Source organism: Panthera pardus, unplaced genomic scaffold (assembly GCF_024362965.1).
Source record: "Panthera pardus isolate Hobbes unplaced genomic scaffold, ASM2436296v1 HiC_scaffold_8, whole genome shotgun sequence".
In the NCBI taxonomy this organism is placed as follows: domain Eukaryota; kingdom Metazoa; phylum Chordata; class Mammalia; order Carnivora; family Felidae; genus Panthera; species Panthera pardus.
This window is the reverse complement of record NW_026527013.1, coordinates 12,347,514-12,368,806: the sequence shown is the minus strand read 5'-3', so window position 1 is coordinate 12,368,806 and position 21,293 is coordinate 12,347,514. Positions and strand designations below refer to the sequence as shown.

General features: G+C 50.1%; 1 protein-coding gene across 12 annotated transcripts in view; it reads left to right on the top strand.

Moving 5' to 3' along the window:
* The window catches only part of EPS15L1 (epidermal growth factor receptor pathway substrate 15 like 1), a 96,892-nt gene that overhangs the window by 51,628 nt on the left and 23,971 nt on the right, over nucleotides 1-21,293 (top strand). For 9 of the 12 annotated variants that reach the window (XM_053897872.1, XM_019416179.2, XM_019416185.2 and 6 more), the window contains 8 exons: nucleotides 4,253-4,414; nucleotides 5,037-5,234; nucleotides 6,765-6,929; nucleotides 11,821-11,944; nucleotides 12,907-12,957; nucleotides 13,603-13,739; nucleotides 17,734-17,794; nucleotides 18,715-18,797. In XM_053897872.1, the coding sequence (XP_053753847.1) occupies nucleotides 4,253-4,414; nucleotides 5,037-5,234; nucleotides 6,765-6,929; nucleotides 11,821-11,944; nucleotides 12,907-12,957; nucleotides 13,603-13,739; nucleotides 17,734-17,794; nucleotides 18,715-18,797 (981 nt within the window). Of the gene's footprint in view, nucleotides 1-4,252; nucleotides 4,415-5,036; nucleotides 5,235-6,764; nucleotides 6,930-11,820; nucleotides 11,945-12,906; nucleotides 12,958-13,602; nucleotides 13,740-17,733; nucleotides 17,795-18,714; nucleotides 18,897-21,293 lie in introns of all 12 variants that reach the window. The other 3 variants (XM_019416182.2, XM_019416188.2, XM_053897874.1) reach the window with 2 other exon arrangements.

Below are 21,293 nucleotides of genomic sequence, written 5' to 3'. Positions count from 1 at the left end.
CAGACCCTTCTTTTCTGGCTTCTCACTCTGTGCACGTTGGCCGTGAGGACTAGGCCGTAGCTGGTCTCCTGGAATGTTTTGGATTGGAAAGCAGGGACTGGCCTGCCTCTGAGATGAAGGGTTTCTTGCTCAAATGAGCTTCTTCAGCTACAAGACCACCTTGTAAGCAAAGTGACTTTATTTCTCTGAATGTATGTACTTTCATCGTGTCATTTTATTCTCCCTCACATCTCTGATTTCCGCCCGTGTCCTAGAACTGATCCCCCAGACGTAGAGCCCTCGCCCCGCCTCCATCATCTGTGTCACCTCACTCCATCTTTTTAGTCCTTTGGTGGAGCCGGCCTCGTCTTCCCTCACGCCCGGGCCTGGGTGACGCGGCTGTGTGGCTGGTTCTGCCTTCCTATCGCGTCTGGGTTGCCATGAACATGCTTTGGTTTTTTATTCTGGTCCCTGAGGATCCGGGTGCTATAATGTCCTGTCGCGACCAAGGAAACCATCATGAGGTCTCTGGCGCCTGCTCCAGGTGATTCTGAGGAAGAAGTCGGGCCTGTGCAGAGACTTGTTCTGACATCCGGAGGCGCTGTCCTCTGTGGTCTGTGGCAGGTGCGGCCAGGCTGCCTGGAGCCCTGGCTGGTGGGCTCCTGCAGCCTTCGAGGTGCCGGGGTCCTTGTGTGCCCCGACAGCCCCCCAGAGCTGGGAGGGAGCCCTAAGCCAGCCAGACTGGCTGTTCTGTGGGGGCGTCGTCCGTAAGCAGGCCGGGCTGGGGCCCTGCTGTAGTGCTTGATGGCACAGACAGAATACTACGTATTTTTTGAAAGTTCCCCTGTGAAAACCAGGTTTGGTTGGGGTTCCTGCCACCTGTCCCCAGATGGCTCTGGCCGTGCCGGCTAGCACAGTCTGTGGGTCAGGGCCCCGCATGGAGTGCGAGTCCTTTGTCCTCAGGCTACTTAAGCAGCAGAAGCTTCAGCCCCCACGGCTCTGTTCCCATTGTGCCCTTTCCCTGTCCTCCCGGAGTCTTTCACCTCTATTTCCATCGCTGTCCTTCTGGCGAGCACCCGTAGTGTCTGCCTGGTTTTTCCTTCCTTCCCTCCTTCCTTCCTTCCTTCCTTCCTTCCTTCCTTCCTTCCTTCCTTCCTTTTGCCAAAATCAAGAGCTGGACGCTTAACCGACTACGCCACCCAAGTGCCCCAAGCATCTTTTTCATGTGCTTATTGACCATCTGTGTACCTTTTGAATAGACATTTCTATTCAGACCCTTTGACCATTATTAAGTTTTTTTGTTTTTTTGTTTTTTTTGTCTTTTGATAGCTGAGTTGTAAGAGTTCTTTATATTTTCTGGGTAAAATTTCTTCATCAGATAACGTGATTTGCAAAAATTGTGGGTTGTCTTTTTACTTTCTTGATAGTGTCCTTTGAAGCACAAAAGCTTTAAATTTTGGTAAAGTCCAGTTTATTCCTTTTTTTTTTTTTCTGCTCTTGCTTTTAATGTCATATTTAAGAACTCATTGTCAAATTCAGGGTCATAAAGATTTTACCCCATGTTTTCTTCTTTCTTTCTTTATTTTTTAAACGTTTATTTATATTTGAGAGAGAGAGAGTGCGAGCAGGGGAGGGGCAGAGAGGGGGGAGACACAGAATCCAAAGCAGGCTCCAGGCTCTGAGCCATCAGCACAGAGCCATATGTGGGGCTGGAACTCACGAATGAAGAGATGGTGACCTGAGCTGAAGTCGGACGCTTAACTGACTGAGCCACTCAGGCGCCCCTACCTTATGTTTTCTTCTAAGACTTTATCGTTTTACCTCCTACATTCAGATCTTTGGTCTGTTTTGAGCTAATTTTGGTATATGGTGTGAGGTAGGGATCCAACTTTATTCTTTTGCATGTGGAGATCCAGTTGTCCCAGCACCATTTGTTGAAGAAACTGTTCTTTCCCTGTTGAACAAATGCCTGGCACCCTTGTCGACTGTCACTTGGCCATCGATGTGTGGCTTTATTTCTGGACTCTGTTCTATCCCATTGTTCCACATGCATTTCTCTTTAGGTCAGTACTACGCTGTCTTGGTGACTATAGCTTTGTATAGGCATATGTCATTTTATTGTGCTTTACAGATTCTGTGTGTTTTGTTTTGTTTTTGTTTTACAAATTGAAGGTTTGTGGCAACTCTCCGTCAAGTGAATTTATTGGCACCATTTTCCCAGTAGCATTTGCTCACTTTGTGTCTCTGTGTCCCATTTTGGTAATTCTCGCAATCTTTCAATGTTTTTCGTTATTATTATATTTGTTATGGTGATCTGTGTTCAGAGATTACGACTCCCTGAAAGCTCAGGTGATGATTAGCATTTTTTAATAATAAAATATTTTTTAATTAAGGTATGTACGTTGTTTTTTAGACATAACACTATTGCACACTTAAACTGTGGTGTAGTGTAAACATAACTTTTGCATGTACTTGGGAACTCAAAAATTCATTTGACTCACTCTATTGCAACACGTGCTATATTGCAGTGATTTGGAACCAGACCCACAATATATCTGAGGTATGTCTGTAGTAAGTTTTGAAACTGAAAAGTACAAGTTCTCCAACTTTTTTTCTTCTCCTTCGAGATTGTTTTGGCATTTCCAAATCCCTTGCATTTCCTTATGAACTTTGGCCTCAGCTTGTCCGTTTCTGTGCAGGAGCCAGCTGGGGATTCCAGGGGGGTTTGAATTAAGTCTGCAGGTTCTCTGGGTTGTTTCTTTGTTCTCTTTGCTCAGACACCTCCCGCATTCTGACCCCAGCTCCCATCCTGACCATGAGCTGAGTCTTCGTCCCCATTGGGCTCTTGGATTCCCCCTCCTTCGTTACAGAATGAGGCTCAGATTCCTTGATGTTTCAGGCCACCACAGCAGGCCTGGCCCTCTTCCCTGCTCTGTGTCCTCTTCCTCCGTCACTTGTTGTTCCCTCAGATGTGGCAAACCTGTGTCTGGGACTCCCTACCACCATCCTCTTCCCTTCCCCAGACTTGAACACTGAAGTTCCGCTTCTTGAATTCAAGGCCAAGGGCAGGGAGACTGGGGAAGAGAGGGCCTAGCTCCCCAGCATAACTCAGAGGTGTGTTTTGGCTGTCTAGAGTGGCGAGAGCCATGACATTTTCATCCTCAAGGCAGAGAGGAGGCCCTGTGCCTGCTTTGGGTTTTCTCCTAAAATGGCACCAGCAAAGCCCCAGCCGGCCCGGCCCTGGGGATCGGCCTCACCATCCCCGTCCTCTCTTACCCCCAAAGGTCCCCTCAAATCTTTCCCTTGCTTTGATTCTCACGGCCACCATCTCCTCGTGGCCCAGGTCCCCTCCCTGCTCCTTTTGTTGGTCTGTCAGAGATGTCGTCAGTTAGCTCCCACGAGGCCTTCCAGAAAGGTCGCGTGCGTGTTCTTTCCTTCCTGTTGGCACGAACGCCAGAATGCAGCATACACATGTGCTTGGCCACGGGCTTCACGTTGTAACTCGAGTATGAGGTGCAGCTTCCTTTAGGGTACGAGCACGCCGTAAGTTGTGAGCCAGGCCCGCCTGGTGGGAATTTACTTGGTTCCCAGGTTTTGCTCCCATAGACTGCATGTTTTCACGTGCACCATACACCCCCAGGGTGCTCTTCCTAGGGGTGTCCTGCTCGGGTCTGAGGGTACCTTTATTGGTCGTCTGGGTAGATACTGCCGATTTGGGGCAACGTCAACAGTGGAGAATCATCCTGTCCCACGCTCATACTTGAACGTCCTGCGGGGGCTTCCTGCGTGGCCCTGCTTCCTTTTGCTGGAGCTGGAGCCCTACACCCCCTTCCCCACTTCCGTGCAGTGTCAGTCTGGTCTCCCTGTGCCCCCACCCCCCACCCCGAGTCCACCCAGCAGCACCCGTACATTCTGTCGGTTCTGTTCCTCCCAGTTTGTTTGTGTTTGGGTGATGCTTCTCCCCTCCCCACCCTTGACCACATGTCACCGGATAGCTCTTCTTGGTGGGACCCAGCTACTGTCCCAGACCCTGGCCACTCTTAGGCCATCAGTAAATATTTGCCAAGGGACTTAGTGAGAGGTCATGCCACGGCCACCAACTGAGATGCACACATTTACAGCAAGTGTGCACCGGATGCCTGCTGAGCACAGGCTGACGGGCAGGGGCTGGTCTCGTAGGACATCCAGGGGGCTCTAGCCCAGGCTGAGGCTGCTGTCTTGGACATGCTTCCCACCCCCCATGCTCAAGTACATTGATGCAACTCTTCCCTAGGAATTGCAAAATGACTTAGACCGGGAAACGAGCAGTTTGCAAGAGCTGGAAGCTCAGAAGCAGGACGCCCAAGACCGCCTCGACGAAATGGATCAGCAGAAGGCCAAGCTCCGAGACATGCTGAGCGACGTCAGGCAGAAGTGCCAGGACGAGACTCAGATGGTGAGTCTCACGCCCAGCATGGCGGGGGGGGCTTCCTGTGGGCTTCTTTGGGCTCACGACGACCTGGAAACACAAGGCTGAGGCGTCCTACTGGTTTAATCGAGTTGTGGACATACCATCTGAAAAAGCGTCCAGGCATCTGTGGCCTGACCTCCGTCTCACCCACCAAGTCAGTCATACAGTGAACGGCCTTGGTCCCCACTAAACTCACCCTGGCTGGTGCCTCACAGCACCCCGGGGCCAGCATGCTCCTCCTCCGCCCCTGCCACCGTCTGGTGTCTTCACTGCTCATTATAAACCGGGGAGGCTGCAAGCTCAGCAGATTGAAAGCCCTCATCTCCTCCTCTGAGGCCTTGCACGGGGATGTTTAGCCCCTGGGAGACAGGTAGACTGCCTTTGCTTATCCCAGGCCTCAAAATTGACTTATCCCAAAATTGACTTTCTGTCAGTTCATGGGCATTTGCACGTCTGCCTTGTTTCCTTCTGTTCTGCGAGTGGAGAGAGGGCCCTGGAAGGAAGCCCAGGTGTCCCGCCATCAGGCTGGTATCTGCCTCACTGGGTCCGCTTGTTCCAATGATGTGAATTAAGACTCCTCCTTTTGTCATATTTCATCTCATTTCAGATTTCCTCGTTGAAGACCCAAATCCAGTCTCAGGAATCTGACCTCAAGTCCCAGGAAGACGACCTGAACCGGGCCAAATCGGAGCTGAACCGATTGCAGCAGGAAGAAACCCAGCTGGAGCAGAGCATTCAGGCCGGGAAAGTTCAGCTGGAAACCATCATCAAGTCCCTGAAATCGACACAGGACGAAATCAACCAGGTATCTCCCTGAGGGCGGGGCCTTGCCTCTGCTGGTGGCCGGGGGTCTTCTGGGGCCTTCTTGCGAGCGGAGCAGCTGCGGTGAGCTGTCACGTCGGGGTGTGTGACCAGCCTGCACAGAGGCCACTTGTTACCTTGGCTCTCACCCAGCCCGTTTATGTCAGGCTCTCTTCTTAGAAGCTGTCGTCCTGGCCTGGAGGTCAAGCACCCAGCGTCCCGCAGCGTGTGCTCCGGCATCACGCTGACTTTGGCCTGCGGGCTGTTTGCTGTGCCTCGCTGTCCTTCCACTTCCCCACCTGGGCGCACGCCCTCTTTGGGGAATGGGCAGGGTCTGTGTGAGGACTTCAGTGGCTCCTTTGGAGAGAGTCTTGGGTATAGAAATGCCCTCCCCAGCACGGTTCTCAGACCAGCGAGAGGGACAGAGTCTGAGACGTTTTCCGGCACCTCTCTGTCCCCGTGCGATCTGAGGACTGGTACATTGCTGAGGCCCCACCCTGTGATGAGCATCACCCCACGTGGGGCCCTGTTCCAGTTCTGCAGTCTGTCTGGGCACCCCATCCTTATCCTGCTTTGGTGTGAAGGCCCTGGGGCCTGTAGCCGCTGCTCGCCAGCAGAGGGCGGGCTTCCCTCCCGCTCCCCTGTATGTAACAGCCCAAGGCCTCCTTGCCGGCCCTTGGGTGTCCCATCGACAGACGGGCGTGATGCTTACCCTTGGCACTATTACAGTGGCCAGCTGTGCTTCCTCTCTTGACCGACTCGATCCCTTGCTCTTTTTGCCAGGTTGCAGACAATAGTTGATCGCAAACACGTACGCGGGATTTCATTCCCTGTGTTGTGTTTCATTGTTTCTTAGATCTGAGATTATTTTAGGTCTTTTCCATCTGAGCAATTGGAGTTTGTGTAACATAGATAGGATCCAAGCCATGCGCGTATGTTAGTAATAATAGTGATGTTCACTGTCATGTATTAACGCCCACCCTTCCAGATGCTACAGGAGGTGTTTTACCCATCGCTTCCTGTGGTCCTTTTTGGAGAAGAGTTAACAGAGAGGTTAGGTCACTCGCCAGAGGTCACACAGTGTCTCACACAGGATGAGACAGTTAAGATAACATTCCTGGTCTGTCTGACTTCATAGATTGTCCTCCTTTCCCCGGCCTCACATCCCTGTCCAGGACAAGGAGCAGTGGACAGGGTGATAAAACCCCATAAAGGGGAAATGTTTACTATCACTTGGAACAGATCGTGAATGTGGATTTTTACCAATTTCAGTTCTTTTCAGAATTGACAGATGTTTGTTTGAACACAGGCCTCTCTCAAGGGTCAGGGATATAAACAGGCCTCATGGGGCAGCGACAAGGACCTCGTGGTTTACAAGTCGTGTCACTTGGGATCCTCTACTGTGTAGGCGAGTAATTCAGTTCCCCATGTGAATGGAGTTGGACAATAGGGTTGGACGTTAGGAGAAAAAAAATATCTCTCCTGACACCTTTCCCCTAAACCCCATGTGATGTCAGCAATCTTTGTCGTGTAGGCAAGAAGCAAGCTGTCCCAGCTGCATGAAAGCCACCAAGAAGCCCACAGGACCCTGGAGCAGTATGACGAGGTGCTTGACGGGGCCCACGGCGCCAGCCTGACCAACTTAGCCGACCTGAGCGAAGCCATCTCCCTGACAGAGAGGGGCGGTTTTGGAGCCATGGTAAAGGTTGAATAAGCGTATTGCAGTCCTGGGATTAGGTCCCACGTTGGGATCAGAGAACGCCCTGCCTGCTGGATCCGGCACTCGCCAGCCTTGATTTTGTCCAAATGCAGGGTGTTTCTTGTTTTCGCTGCCGCTTTGCGTGTCCACACAGGCCCCGCAGCCCGGGGTACGTGGCTGTGCGCGATCCTTGCTTCCAGGATGAAGCCAAGGATAGGCCTGAATCCTTTGTAAGACCAGTTTTTAAAGATATTTGTCTTCGGTGAGCCAGCCACCCAAATTCAGAGGGCTTTCCCAAACTTAACCAAAAGTGGATCAGGCTCACTCACACATGTGAAACCCTACATCCTACTAGTTGGGGGCGGAGGGCGGGGCATGGGAGAAATGTGTGTGTGTGTCCGTGTTCCCACAAGGAGCACCTTGAAAACCAAATGTATTTGTGAAGATCAAGACAAATGACAGCCCTTTGAGGCACTGCTGTTTGCCCTGTGAACTGGCCCCTCTCCTGCACTTTGGGGTGTGCTGAAATCCTGGGCTCTTATGACCCTGGGGGCCTTGATCAAGTCCCAGGGTGCTGTGGACTCGGGCTGCTGACGTCCAGCCGGTGTCCCTTTTTCCCCATATCATCACGTCCCCTTTTTCCTGCCAGCGCCCGCCCTTGTGGCTGAGCCCCAGCGTGTGCCATTTCCGCTTTAGCCTGGCCGATGACAACATCTTTGTGCTCCTGACAGAGCCGATGGGATGCTCTTGGTCTCGGTGGTTTCACTGTGCTCTGCTCCCAAAGCCTTTTGACCTCTCACCCCATGTTGCTGCCCCCTCGTCCGGGGCCACTCCTCTGAATTGTCTTGCTCCTGGCCCTGGGCTTCGTGGATTCCTTCTTCTTCCTGTAGTCACACAGCTTCTCTCTCTTTCTCTCTCTCTCTCTGTCTCTCTGTCTCTGTGTCTTTCTCAACTTGAGTCTTGGCTCTTCACGTTCATTTCTTGACCTGTTTCTTTCCTCAGTAGCCAAGTAGTCAGTCCTAAGAATATATGGGGAAGCTTATACCTCCTTCCCCGAATCGCTTAGAAGATGCTGTTGGTGTCCTCATCTGTCTCCTGTCTTGGGCCCTCACTGCCTCCCTCTGCCGCTCACAGATTCCTTTTCCTCACGGAATTGTAAACGGGTGAATTCCGTATCTGCTCTTGAGCCCACCGTCAGCTTGATTGTCCGAGTTCAGACTACGACTGTCCACTCTTCGTTCGCTGGGAGAGACAGAATTGCCTGCTTGGCTGGCTGGCCGCTCAGTGTGTGCATTTCAGCTTCATGACCCTGACTTTACTTTTCCCGTCTGTCACTGGCCCCCTCGCACAGCTTTCCGCTTGCCCTCCTTCATCTTGGTTTGTGGAACAGCTTAAACCCTTTTGCAGGTTCGAATAAGATTGGTTTCCTGGATAAAAAGTTGGCAGTTTGCAAGTGGCCAGTGATTTTCCCTCCCCCCGCCCCCCACAGATTTTTCATCTTTTCCTCATTTCTGTTCATCTTGTGAGCGGGGCAAAGTTTACATGATAGGCAATTCATTCTGGAATGTCGATGTCAGATATATTACATAGCAACTTGCAACCGGTGTCTGAAAAACTATATTTATCTTGTTGTACAAATACAGTTTTTAAAGCATTTTTCGGTTTGTTTCCTTTTCTTAATAAACACTTCGAAGAGGGCTTTTTGTTTACTCTTGAATGTTTCAAGACTGCTTCAGAGAGCAATTAGTTCTCTTTGAGGTGGGTGACAGTGAGGGGTTTAGTTCCCTGAGAATACTGTAACCAAAGAGGGGCATCCAGAAGTTTCTACGGCTGGGCAGGTCTACTGAAGTCACTAACTTTAGTTTTCAGCTCATACCGTGTTACTTTGTCCCAAAGACTGAGGCTTCTTAAAGCCAGATTTATTTCTTGTCTCTCATCTGACGATGATACTGGCCTCTGGCTCTTGAAGGCAGCGCTCAACCAACCTGTCTAGTAGGAAAAGGCAATAAATCATCCCCGACTTCAGCCTCGCCAAGACCTTATCATGAAAGATTGGTTTGTCATCTCATCCAGCCCCACTGGTGTGCTGGAACCATTTTTATTGACTTTCCAGAGCTGATTATTAAATAGGAATTTTGTAACCTGATTGTTTAACTTTTGGTGACTTGAATTCAGCCACAGGGGGAGTATTTGCACCATGGGAATTGACAGGACGAAGCTGCCAATCAGGGCCTTTTTTTTTCCCCCCCAGAGAGCTGGTTCACCAGCACACCACTGCCCAACCCCTAGCTAAAGGGAAGGAGAGTCACAGAAACTCCTTTCAGAGTTGTCACATCGGTTTCTTAAGAAGTGCAGAACTCAGGACTAGTTACTGAACTCCACGTTCAAGGTATTTTACCTCTGCTAAGGGACCTGTCATTTACCCCAGTGCTCGTCTGCCACACCCGTGTCTCCCAAGTGGCAGGTGGCTCAGTTCTCATTGATAGGTGGTCAGTGGCTGGTGGAGTTTATGGCATCTCTGTACCAGGGGAAGCCTAATTTTCTGCTCTGAATCCGTGAAATGGACTCAGAACCACCGGTGGTTACCTCACGTGTGTGAATCCTGCTGGGGTCTTTTTAGGCTTCTCCTTGGAAGGGGAGGGAGCGATTGCTACTTTAGGCAAATAATTGCACCTGAGAAAGAGATCACAGACCTGGCTTTCAGTTCGGGGGGCTCACAGCCAAAGCGTCTAGAGTCACAGCCTCTTCTCTGCCATCGTCCACTGTTAGTTGGCAGGCTTCCAAGTGATGATTGAAAACATCGAAAAAAAAAAAACCAAAAAAACACCAACTTGTAAATCAGTGCTAATTTCTAACTAAATAGAAGCTTTCGTTCTGAGACCAAGCTGTCATTCTTAATGTGCTGCTGTATCCAGGACATCATCTCTCTTCTTCTGGGGTGAGATCCATTCCTACCCCCAGGGTGCAGCGTGAGAGGGTGATTTTCCGTCTTGGCTGCCCGGCTTCTTTAGATCAGGACACCCCATCCTACTTATCTGTGTGTGAGAGGCCCGTCGGACATCTGTCGGGCGACTGCAGCTCGCATGTTTGCACTGTGACGTCCTTACGGAGCCGCCCGCTTCCGCGGTATTTGTGGTACTTCCTTGCCTAAGAACCCGCTTGGTCTTCCCGCCTTGGGGAGGGAGACCTGTGGTTGGAGGCTCCAGGTAATCTTCCCCAGGTAAGAAAAATCATCCCGTGTTCATCAGAGGACAGGGTGTTTGTCGTCCTTCAGGAGCCTGTGGCTTCCCGTTGGCCCAGGGCCTCCGGGAGCCATCCCGCTTTCCGAAGTCAAGCAGCACAGAGTGCTGGGGGCCTTGTCTGGAATCTTCCTCTGGCACCTTTGACGTCATGGCCCTGTGACCGTTGTCTGTATTTTTACGGAAGCCCCAGCTCTTTAATCATTTGGCTTTGGTCGGTTGGAATAATGGATGTTTGCCAGCCCCACGGGTGCCGACACACCTGCCGGGTTCAGTGAGGATGTTGTGCTTTTTCATATCACAGTGAAACCTTCGTGTTTTCACTGAGGGTGTGTCTTCATTAACCAAAATACACTCACTGTTTCTAAACGGAGTGGGCCTTGTTCCCGTGTAGGTTGTACCCCCTCACCCCTCAACACACACACATCGGGGCCATTTTCCACTATAAAAAAGTGCTCTTCAAAAGCAAATCGTCTTTTCTTCCGGCTTAAACGTGCTTGTTTGTTTCTAGAAATAAGCACTTTAAAACAAAATGCAAAGTGTTATATATGCTCTAGTAGTTCCAACTGCATAAGCAGCTCATTTCCTCCCAAGATGCAAATAGCCAGCGTGTTTCTTGGTGTGGGGACAGCATTTTCAAACATGCCCACTTAGCTATACGTTCTATGAGGAAAAGATGGTTGAGGGAGGCCACACTTTTGAATGAGGCCCAGGCTGTGGTTCTTGACTGGCTTGTTACGTTTTCCTTTGGACACTTCCAAAGATACCACTTTCTTCTGACTTTGTAATATCTTATTTTTGATTTCTAATTGTGATAAAACGCACAGAACATAAAATCATTCATCTTAACCATGCCTGAGTATATTCATGTGCAACTAGGCCCCAGGACGTTTTTCTGCTCATTAACCACTGACTCCCCAGTCCCTGGAGCCCACTGTTTTACTTTCTGTCTCTGCAAACCTGACTCCTCTGGGGACCTCTTCTAAAGTGAGATCACACAGAACTTGTCTTTTCGTGACTGGCTTGTTTCACTGAGCATCACGTCCTCAAGGCTAAACAATACTCCTGTGTATTTACCTACTGCATTCAGTGTATCTGTCCATCCATTGGTGGTGGTTTACATGACTGCCTTCCACTCAATGTTTAAATAAACTTTTAGTTCGCAAGAGTGGTGGATTTACAGAAAAACATAACAGGTGGTACAGAAAGTTCCCACATGCCCCACACTCCGCTTCCCCTGTCATTAGCACCTTATCCTGTACATTTGTCACTGAATGAACTAGTGCTGACACGTTATGAAATGATGTCCATATTTCTTCAACGATTTTCTCAAAATGTTTATTCATTTTTGAGAGTGAGTATGGGGAGGGGCAGAGAGAGAAGGGGACAGAGGATCCGAAGAGGTCTCTGTGCTGAGTAGAGAGCCCAATGTGGGGCTCGAGCTCACAAACGATGAGATCATGATCTGAGCCAGAAGTCGGACGCTGAACCGACTGAGCCACCCAGGTGCCCCACTTCAATGATTTTTTTAGTCATTCTCCGTAGGGTCCCACTGCTTGAAGGAGAAACATGCAGGTTGGGTATGGAATTCTGTACTTTGCTTTAAATTTGGAATAATAAAGTTCCTGTCCTGTCTCTTCACAAAATTACAGGACGATCCTTTCAAAAATAAAGCCTTGTTATTTAGCAACAATGCCCAAGAATTGCATCCGGATCCTTTCCAGACCGAAGACCCCTTCAAATCCGACCCATTTAAAGGAGCTGATCCCTTCAAAGGTATCTCTCTCGGTGCCCACTTAGTCACTGAAGGGCTGTTTACTTTGTGCCTGTTAGAGTTGTCCAATGACCAGAGTGGTTGGCCAGTAGCACCTTCTGGAATGGAGGGGGAAGGGAGTTCTTTGAGCCCCGTGGGTCACCAGAGCATTGCACCTTGGCCTGGTCCACTGCGGAGCTGAGGTGTTAGAGTTGGGAGGGAAGAGCTGAGCTCCCAGCTTGCAGCGAGGTGCCCATGTTCATGGGCAGCTGGCTCCGCCCTCGACCTCTGCTCGCTTTGGTTCCCATCCTCCTGTCGGGGTGGTAAGTTCTCCCTCGCTGCCCTGGTGGGATGGATAAGATAACCAGAGGTAGTCGTGATCGTGAGACTCCCCAGTGAGCAACAAGTCCCCACATAAATCTAAGGTCTCGACGTGACACATTTGCCCAGAGCCCCACATGAGTCCAGAATAACTAAGAAGGCTTCTAGAGATACATGTTCCTCACTGTGGTCCTTTAGAGCAAGGTAGCATTTCCAGGAAGGCTATCTGTACGTCCCTGAGCAAATGTACGGAGAGGGCGAGGCGTGGAGAGGGCAGAGGGGAGCGCCTTTCCGGCATCACGTGTGGAATCGAAGCACCACAGGACCCAAGCGACACCGGGCGGCTCTGGAAGCTCAGATGTGTGGAGCTCGTCCTCACACTGGGGCTGGCCGTGGGTCGGGCCCTGTGTTGTCCTGGCTGGGGGAGGTGAGAGGGACAGTGAGGTACAAGAGTGTAGCATGGCGGAGAGAGAGCGAGCGGTGAATTCTGGCTCGTTCCACATTTCCCCCCCGCTGCAGCCCCGTGTCGAGCAGCCGGTGGTGCCTCATTTCGTCCTGAACACCCCAGCTGGGAACAGCCTCCTCGGCCAGTCGCTGCTCCTCCTTGGATATGCCAGGGTCATTTCTACGGTAGAGCTAAACATTCCTCTCTCCTCCAATCTAGGTGACCCGTTCCAGAATGACCCCTTCGCAGAACAACAGACCACTTCAGCAGGTAAAAGCCTTTGTGGGAGAGGCTTTTTGGTTTTTCATGGGCTGGTCCTCACCCTTATTTATCTACTACTTTCTTTTTCTTTTTTTTTGCTAAGGTGAAATTCGTAGAACACAAAAGTCAACATTTTTAAAGTGACAATTCAGTGGCATTCGGTACATTCTTAATGTACAACCACCACCTGTGTGTAGTTCTAGAACGTTTCCGTCCCCTAAAAGGAAACCTTATCCCCATGAGCAGTCACGCCCTCCTCCCCCAGCCCCAGGCAACCACCAATCTGCTGTCTATCTCTGGATTTACCTGTGTTTTCATTATTAAAGTCAGCTTTGTCGGGAGGTGTAATTTATACACAGCAAAATTCACCAATTTTAAGTGTATAATTAGATGAGTTTTGATAAATGAGTTTTGAGTTAGGTGAGAACATTTCCATCGTCCCAGAAGGTTCTCTTCTGCCTCCTACCCCCCCATCCCCGGGTCCCTAGCAATCACTGATCTGCTTTCTGTCATTATGGTTTTTACCTTTTCTAGAATCTCATATAAAGGGCATTCAGTCAGCTACGCACTCTTTTATGTTTGGGTTCTTTCACTAAGCGCAGTGTTGTTTATTCATGGGGCATGTTTTTCTTCACTTTCCAAAACACCTTCTAGATCCATTTGGAGGGGATCCTTTCAAAGAAAGCGACCCGTTCCGTGGCTCTGCACCTGACGACTTCTTTAAGAAACAGACAAAGAATGACCCATTTACCTCAGACCCGTTCACGAAAAACCCTTCCTTACCCTCAAAGGTGAGTGTCACCTGGGAGGCCTAGGTGCTGCCCGTGTGTGCCCTTGGCACACACGAAAGTGGCCCTTCCTTATCCCCCGCCCACCCCCGGGCCGAGTCTGGGGCTCCCAACATGCGGACTGAGCTCGCGAAGCCTGACACGTGTGCGCGTAGGCCGTGAGCGCCACACGGTTCTCTGGGAGCTGGGCCGCGGGCATGTCCTACTCCTGGAAGGTGAGGTGACTAGTCCCTGTGAGGCTTGTCCCATGAATCAGGGGTCACGTTCAGAGGTGCACTGAGCCCGCGTCAGGATGGGTTGGGCCTCGAATAGCTCTCTTTTCTCTGTTCCTTCCTGTGCCCCTGTCACTTCAGCTCAGGCCCACTGGCTGGCTTCTCTGTTCTGTCGCCTGCCCCTACTGCGACCCCGTCTCCCAACAAAAATGAAACAAAACAAAGCATCACACGTTCCACATGACCACCCTGCCATCTTCCTGGCAGCACTTAGTGTGTGAGGCACTCACGTGCCCCTCTCTACCCCCAGCATCTGGCGGACCGTGTGTTTTGCAGTGTTAGGCCCAACACACTGCATTAAATGGCTGTCAGCTAGGATTTGAAAAGCAAAACAGTGACTCGATTGAACAGAGAATTCTCATGTCTAGGGGAGGGCGGCTTATAGCCTCTTTCATGTTCTGGGCTGTATCTCTTCCAAAGCCCTACACGTGCCGTGTCTGTCCCTCTAGACCCAGAGTTTCTTGAAGGCCAGGATTGGTTTGTAACGTTTCCGTCTGTGAGACCTGTCGCGGGGACCCCCTTTCATTCTTGGTATTGAGCTGTGTGTGATGTGTGTTCTCACTCTCTGTGGATCAATTTTGTTGAGCTTGTCCATCAACCAGCTTTTGGTTATGTTAATTTCCTCTCCTGTTTGTTTCTATTTCACTGATTTCTGCTTTTTATTATTTCCTTCCTCCTCTTTTGGGTTAGTACTTTGCTCTTCCATTTCTAACATCTGAAGATTAAACCTCAGGTCACTGATCTTAGACCGTTTTTTCTAATATAAATGTTTTCAAACTACACATTTTGCCCTGAGCACTGCTTAGCCACATTCCACACATTTTGATACGTTCTATCTTTACTGCCTTTTGTTTGTGGTATGTTCTAGTTTCCCTTGCGATATCTCTGTTGAACCATGTATTATTTAAAATACTGTTTTGTTTCCAGATACTTGGTTTTTTTTTTTCTTTTACGTGTCTTATAATATTGATTTCTAATTAAATATGCTCCTAGGGAACATGTTTTGTATTTTTTGCGGTCCTTTTAAATTTATTTATATTTATTTTACGGTTTGCATTGGTGTCCACACTGTATAATTGAGAAGAATGTTTATCTATGGTTGTCGGGTTCTATAAATGCGAATTACATCAGTGTGGTTGATAGTACTGTTCAGATCATTTGTGTCTTTACTGTTTTTCGTTTGTTTGTTTGTTTTATAGCTTTCCCAATTGCTGAGAGAGGAATGTTAAAAATCTGTGATTGTGGAATTGTCTATAGCCCCGTTAATTCAGTCAAGTTTTGCTTCATGTATTTTGAAGCTCTGTCTGGTGCCTACACATTTCTGCTGGTTGTATCACCGTGATGCAGTGACCCTTTTATCATTATAAAAGCTTTCTTCCTTCCTCTGGTGACACCTTTGTCTTGAGATCTGTTCTATCTATTAAAATAGTTGCCTCATCCTCCTTATGCTTACTCTTTGTACGCTATACCTTTTTTTATCCATTTACTTTCAGTAAATGGGTTTCTATATATGAAGGGTCTTTTAGAGCGAGCATGTAGTTGGGGCTGCTGGTCAATCCAGTCTGGAAATCTCTGCCTTCGAAAGGGAGTATTTAGACCATTAACATTTAATTCAGTTATTGTTGTGGTTAGATTTGAGTCTATTTTATTATTTGCTTGTTCTTTATCCCCTTTGTTTTGTCACTCTGTTCCCTTTCTGCCTTCTTTTATTTATTTATTTGTTTGTTTGTTTGTTTATTTATTTATTTATTTATTTTAGAGAGAGAGAATGCACTAGGGGAGGGGGCAGAGGGAGAGAGACACTCTTAAGCAGGCTCCATGCTCAGTGCAGAGCCTGATGTGGGGCTCGATCCCACGACCCTGGGACCATGACCTGAGCTGAAATCAAGAGTCAGACACTCAACCGACTGAACCACCCGGACACCCCTCTGCCTTCTTTTAGACTATTTGAATATTTTCTAGAATTCCATTTTCTAGTATCTTTTGGCCTATTTTACCTATATCTATTTCTATTATTTTTTAGAGGTTGCTTTAGGGATTACCATATACACCCTTAACTTTTCATAGGCTCCTAGGAGTGAACGTTACATCACTTTATGTAAAATGTAGAAAACTTGCAGCCAAATTTTCTTGGGGGGATAACGATCCTGTCAAAAGGATAGATCCCTTTATCCACCTCCTCCCTAGCCAGCAGTGTCTCCTCTTATGTTACAGGTGTCCTACGAATATAATATGTCTAAATACGTCATAAATCCTGGAAGACAGTTGTTTAAGTTTTGCCTTAATCCACTGTATGTATGTAAAAGAAATTTTAAAGAGGAAAAAAGTGGTCTGTTTATTTTTGCCCATGTATTTGCCATTTGCTCTTTATTCCTTCTTCCGGATCTGACGTTTCCTCCCATTATCCTTTTCCTTAAGCCTGAAGAACTTGGTCTGGCACCTCTTCTGATACAGGCCTGCTTTGTTGTCATTCTTGAAGGGTATCGCTGCCTGACCTAGTAGTTTTTGCCCCTTTCAGCACTTTGAGGATATTGTTCCACTGCTTTCTGGCCTTCCTTGTCCTTGAGGAGAAGCCGTCAGTCTCAGGCACTTGTTCTCCCAAATGTACCATCCTGTTCTTCTCTGGCTGCTTTCTCCCTCTCTGTCTCTTTGTCTCTCCCTCTCTGTCTCTCTGTCTCTCTGTCTCTCTCTGCCTTTCAGTAGTTTGTGAAGCATATGTATGTGGTTTTCTTTGTATTTATGTTGTTTGGGGTTTGCTGAGGTTCATAAATCTCTAAATATCTTTTACTGGACTTTGCAAGTTTTTGGCTGTTACTTACACATTTTCTTTGTCTCCCCTGTTCTCTTCTATCTTTGTGAGATTACAGTTACTTATATGTTAGAGCTTTTGCTGATGTCACCACAAGTCCCTGAGGCTCTGTTTTCTCATTCTTCTTTCTCTCTCTCTCTTTTTTTCTTGTAGATTGGATAATTTCTTCAGATCTGTCTTCTGTCTCACTTACTTTTTTCTCTATCTGTTGTGTAGCTGACCTAGTGAAGTTTTATTCTAGACAGTGTACATTTTTCAGTTTTAGAATTTCCATTTGTTTCTTTGTGTGGTTGCTGTTTTTCTGCTAAGATCTACCCGTTCCTCTTAAGAGTATTTTCCTTTACTTCACTGAGCACAGTTGTTACTGCTTTAAAGTCGTCCTCATGTAAGAATTCTAGCGTCTGGGGCGTCTTGGGATTGGTTCTATTGATTGTCTTTTCCCTTGAGAACTGGCCACATTTTTCTGGTTCTTTAGAAACGTATCCTGTGTCTCATGAGTGCTCTTTCGTGGTGACTGGATACTGCTCTGTTCCTCCAGAGTCCAGACGGCGAGTTTTCTGTTGGGGTCTTAGCTTTGCAAAGCCCTCAGATTACAGCTGTCCAGACAGAAGATTCAACCTGGTTCTGTTCGTTCCTGCCCACTTTGAATTCTCGTCCAGAGTCTTCCTGCTTTGGTTCACTTCCTGAGCTTTCGGGTGGTTGCTTGTATTTACCTGTGTTTTGTATTTTGTCCAGAGTTTAGAGGCGTTATCTGCAGGAGGGTTTGGCCTGTGGGGATTTTACTCCACCAGGGTTTACTACAAATCGTTTTATCCTCCTCGTGGCCAGCACCAGATGTCAGGACAGTGTGTGGTTGAACGAATGGCTGGGTAAATGAGTGAACTGCTTTTCACTCTTCCTCTCTCCTTTCACTCAGCTCGACCCCTTTGAATCCAGTGAACCTTTTTCATCCTCCAGTGTCTCCTCAAAAGGATCAGGTGAGACCGATGGCTTATTTTCCTTCTGACCCTCCCCGCTGCCAGTGGAGGGAGCCCACCCGGTGATGGTTTTATTTCCAAAGCTGTGTGTCCTCAGAGTTTATGTCATTAGCCAGGGGCGCCCAGATCCTCACCGGAAGCACTTCAGCCAAAGCCAGCTATACCTCCCCCCGCCCCCGCCACTGCTCATCTTTGTAGAAAGGGAGGTGGGCAGTAGGGAGGAAGTCAGTAATGACACCACTGTTACCGGTTGCTCTCTGCTCATTGCTCCTTACGGGTCTCTGGTTTGTACCTTCGGATCTTTTTCCTAAAAGAATCCAAAGTTTGGCTGAGGGTACTGGCTTCTGCATTGAGGGAGGGGAGCATTTGTGGACTCCCCCTGGTTCTGGGGAACAGTCCCTGCTTGGTCCTACTGCCTTGCCTAGCAGCTCGTGCTTGATGGTGATAGAGTTCATTACCATAGGCGGCTGTGGGGGTTATCCAGGCAAATTGCCCCCCCAAAGGAGAAAGCTTGGCAAACTGCACTGACAGGCTCCCCCCATACATGGCGCTGGTGGTGGGTCACTGCAGAACTGCACCCCCCTCCCTGACCCGGGCTGTGCTTCCGCACCTGTCACTCGTCTGCTGGCCGTGAGCAGTGCTGGCTAGAAGTACAGATGGGGCAGAGTCCCTGTGGCTGTCCCCTAGGCGGCCGTCACAGCAAGAGACTTCTGGCCGAGCTAGACCAACCATGAGCCAGCACAGGTGGGGCCAGGGAGGCCTTGCTGAGGGCCTGCGTCCAGGTGCACGGCCCTGGCCACCTCCTCAGATGTCCCGCGCTGGGGGCCCTGGAATACGGAAAGGCAGCACCTGACCCTGACCCCAGGAGGTGTGTTCCCTGAGCGCCCTGTAACTCTGCGTCTGTTGGTGCCACTTTGCAGGTCCCTTTGGAACCTTAGACCCCTTTGGAAGTGGGTCCTTCAATAGTGCTGAGGGCTTTGCTGACTTCAGCCAGATGTCCAAGGTAAAGCCCCACCCACGGAGCACGTGTGCCTCTGCCAGTGTCTTTGTGCCTCTTGTCGTGGTCTTGTCGTGAGCAGCCAGGCATAATTATTAATACCACGTATGTATTTCCTCGGCACCTGTCAGACTCTGAAACGCATCCTCGTGTGAGGCCGTGAGCCGGCAGGCAGGGTCTAGAAAATGCCTGTGGTTGTGATTGGCTCCATTTCCCTTCCTCCGAGTGAAACTGCCAGAGCCCTGAATCCCTCCACGAGGCCTACGTGTCGCGGGCTCCCCCCAGTCCTACTGGTGTCTGTTAGCTGCCAGATCTTAGGCAATAAAGTTGTGGCTGCACAGACCCAAAGAAGAGAAGGCATTAGGCACAGGGGACTCAGGAGGGTCACGGGTGCCAGGCCTGGTGTGCGTGCAGCTGAGACTGGAACTGTGGGCTACAGGCTGGCAGGCGGGAGGGATCCGGAGAACGTGGGCCGGTTATGTAAGTGGGAGCTGCCTGTGAGAACCCAAGAAGGGTTTGGAAAGTGAGGGCTGGGTTTTGTGAACAAATACACAGGTTCAAGACAGACGACGCTCCTGCACTTGTCGGGCTGGGCAGTAGCTGCGTGCCACGGTCAGGCGAATATAGCCTGGTGGTGTCGGGGTCCTGTTGTGCGAGAGGCTGGGAGTTGTGGCTAGGAAGCTCTATCATTTATTTATTTATTTTGAGAGAGAATGCACAAACATGAGCGGAGGAGGGGCAGGGAGAGAGAGAGAGGGAGAGAGAGAGAGAGAGAGAGAGAGAGAGAGAGAGAGAGAGAATCCCAAGCAGACTCCATGCTTAGTGCAGAGCCCAGTGTGGGGGTCCATCTCATGAACCATGAGATCGTGACCTGAGCTGAAATCAAGAGTCGGGTGCTTAACCCACTGAGCCACCCACCAACTGAGCGTTGCCCTGAGAATGCTAAATCTTTAATGTAGCAAAAAGTCAGTAAATCATGTCCAAAATGGGCAGATCGAGAAATAACAGTAGATGCCCATGATTATAGAGGTAAATCTCAGAAGAAACCGCTAAGAGGTCAAAAACGTCGGCCATGGTGAGTGGGAAAGGCAATGGTCCGAGGGTCTGCAGATCTTCGTTATAATCTTTAGCGTCCCTTGGTTTTCAGTATGAGTACGTACTTCTCTGATAAGAATTTGGGAAAGCGGCATTAGGTGTGCCGCATGTGGGCCTCAGGGCCCCATCCCGAGGACCCACTTGTGCTCTGCTGCTTGCTGATAGTCCCTGCAGGCAGCTGAGGGCCTCACAGCCCGCGGCCCCAGAGCCATGCCTCTTCACTCATTCCTGCAGTCTTCCGTATCCACCTGCTCCAGCCCAGGTGCCATCGCCGTGGTGTGTGTGGGGGCGAGCGGTGGCCACATGCGAGGGCCCGTCCCCATCCCTGGTCTTACCTCCTAGTGGGGAAGGCTCACAAGCCAGATGGTGGAGAGGGAGCTGGGGAGGGCATCTCGGAGCACGTGGGAGCCGAGCATCCGCAGCGAGGAGTCACTTGCTTCCTGCACGCTGCCCACCCCTACTGGGCAGCCGCCCCCCTCCCCCGCCCGTCCCCGCCGAGCCAGCTCCCGGGGGGCCTGCTGGCTCCAGGTGCACTCAGCCTGAGGGACACACACTCGTCTGGGCACTGAGCACTTGTGGTGAGCCAATGTGTGATTGTGGCACACGGCTTCTGCGGAACCTTCGAGACTCCGTTCGGGTTTTCAGAGAAGCACATTGAGCGTACATCGTCAAGGTAGCAAACCCAGTTTCTGGCCAGAGAGAGGGTGTCTGCTTAGCCATCGGCTGTCACAGGAGGGAGCTCGGAGGTGCTGGTGTAGCTGCCTCTCTCACTGCAGTGCCTGCGGGGAGCAAGCCTCCATGCCTCGTGTGGGAACGCTGGGACTCAGACGGTCAGGATGCTGTCTGGGATTGGCCAGTAGGCCCCAGGACAGGAGATTTGCTTGGACATTTGCCTGTCACTTGGCGGCTGTTACACACGGCCCTCCCTGCTCCTGGAGTGGAGCTGTGCGTCCTTCGCTTTCTCGTCCCTGCTTCATAGGCAGGAAAATCACCTCTTGAAAGCAGAAAACTTGTGCCACACGGTGGCAGCAGTCCCCAAACGAAGGGGCCTGCCTTGCATTCTCCAGCTGTCTGAGCGAGCCCTCTCCCTTTGGGAGGCTGGCCCCAAAGACAGAGGGAGTGAGCCGCCAGTGGCCAGAGCTGAGACAAGGACAAGGGCACAAGAGGTGCCCTTTTGAGGTGTCCTCATAGAGGCTGCATGGGCTGGCGGGGGCTGTGCCGGGCGGCCAGTCTGGACGGGCCCTGGGCTTCCCTCTCCTTGTCCTCGTGTCCCTCGATCAGGCCGCACACACACGTGCACTTGTGACTCCAGAGCTGGTGGCCCCTTCCTGTTGGAGGCACTGGCTGGACGGAGCTGGACGGGGCCGTGGAAAATTTGTCTCCAGTGCTCCTTTGTTTTGTTTCCAC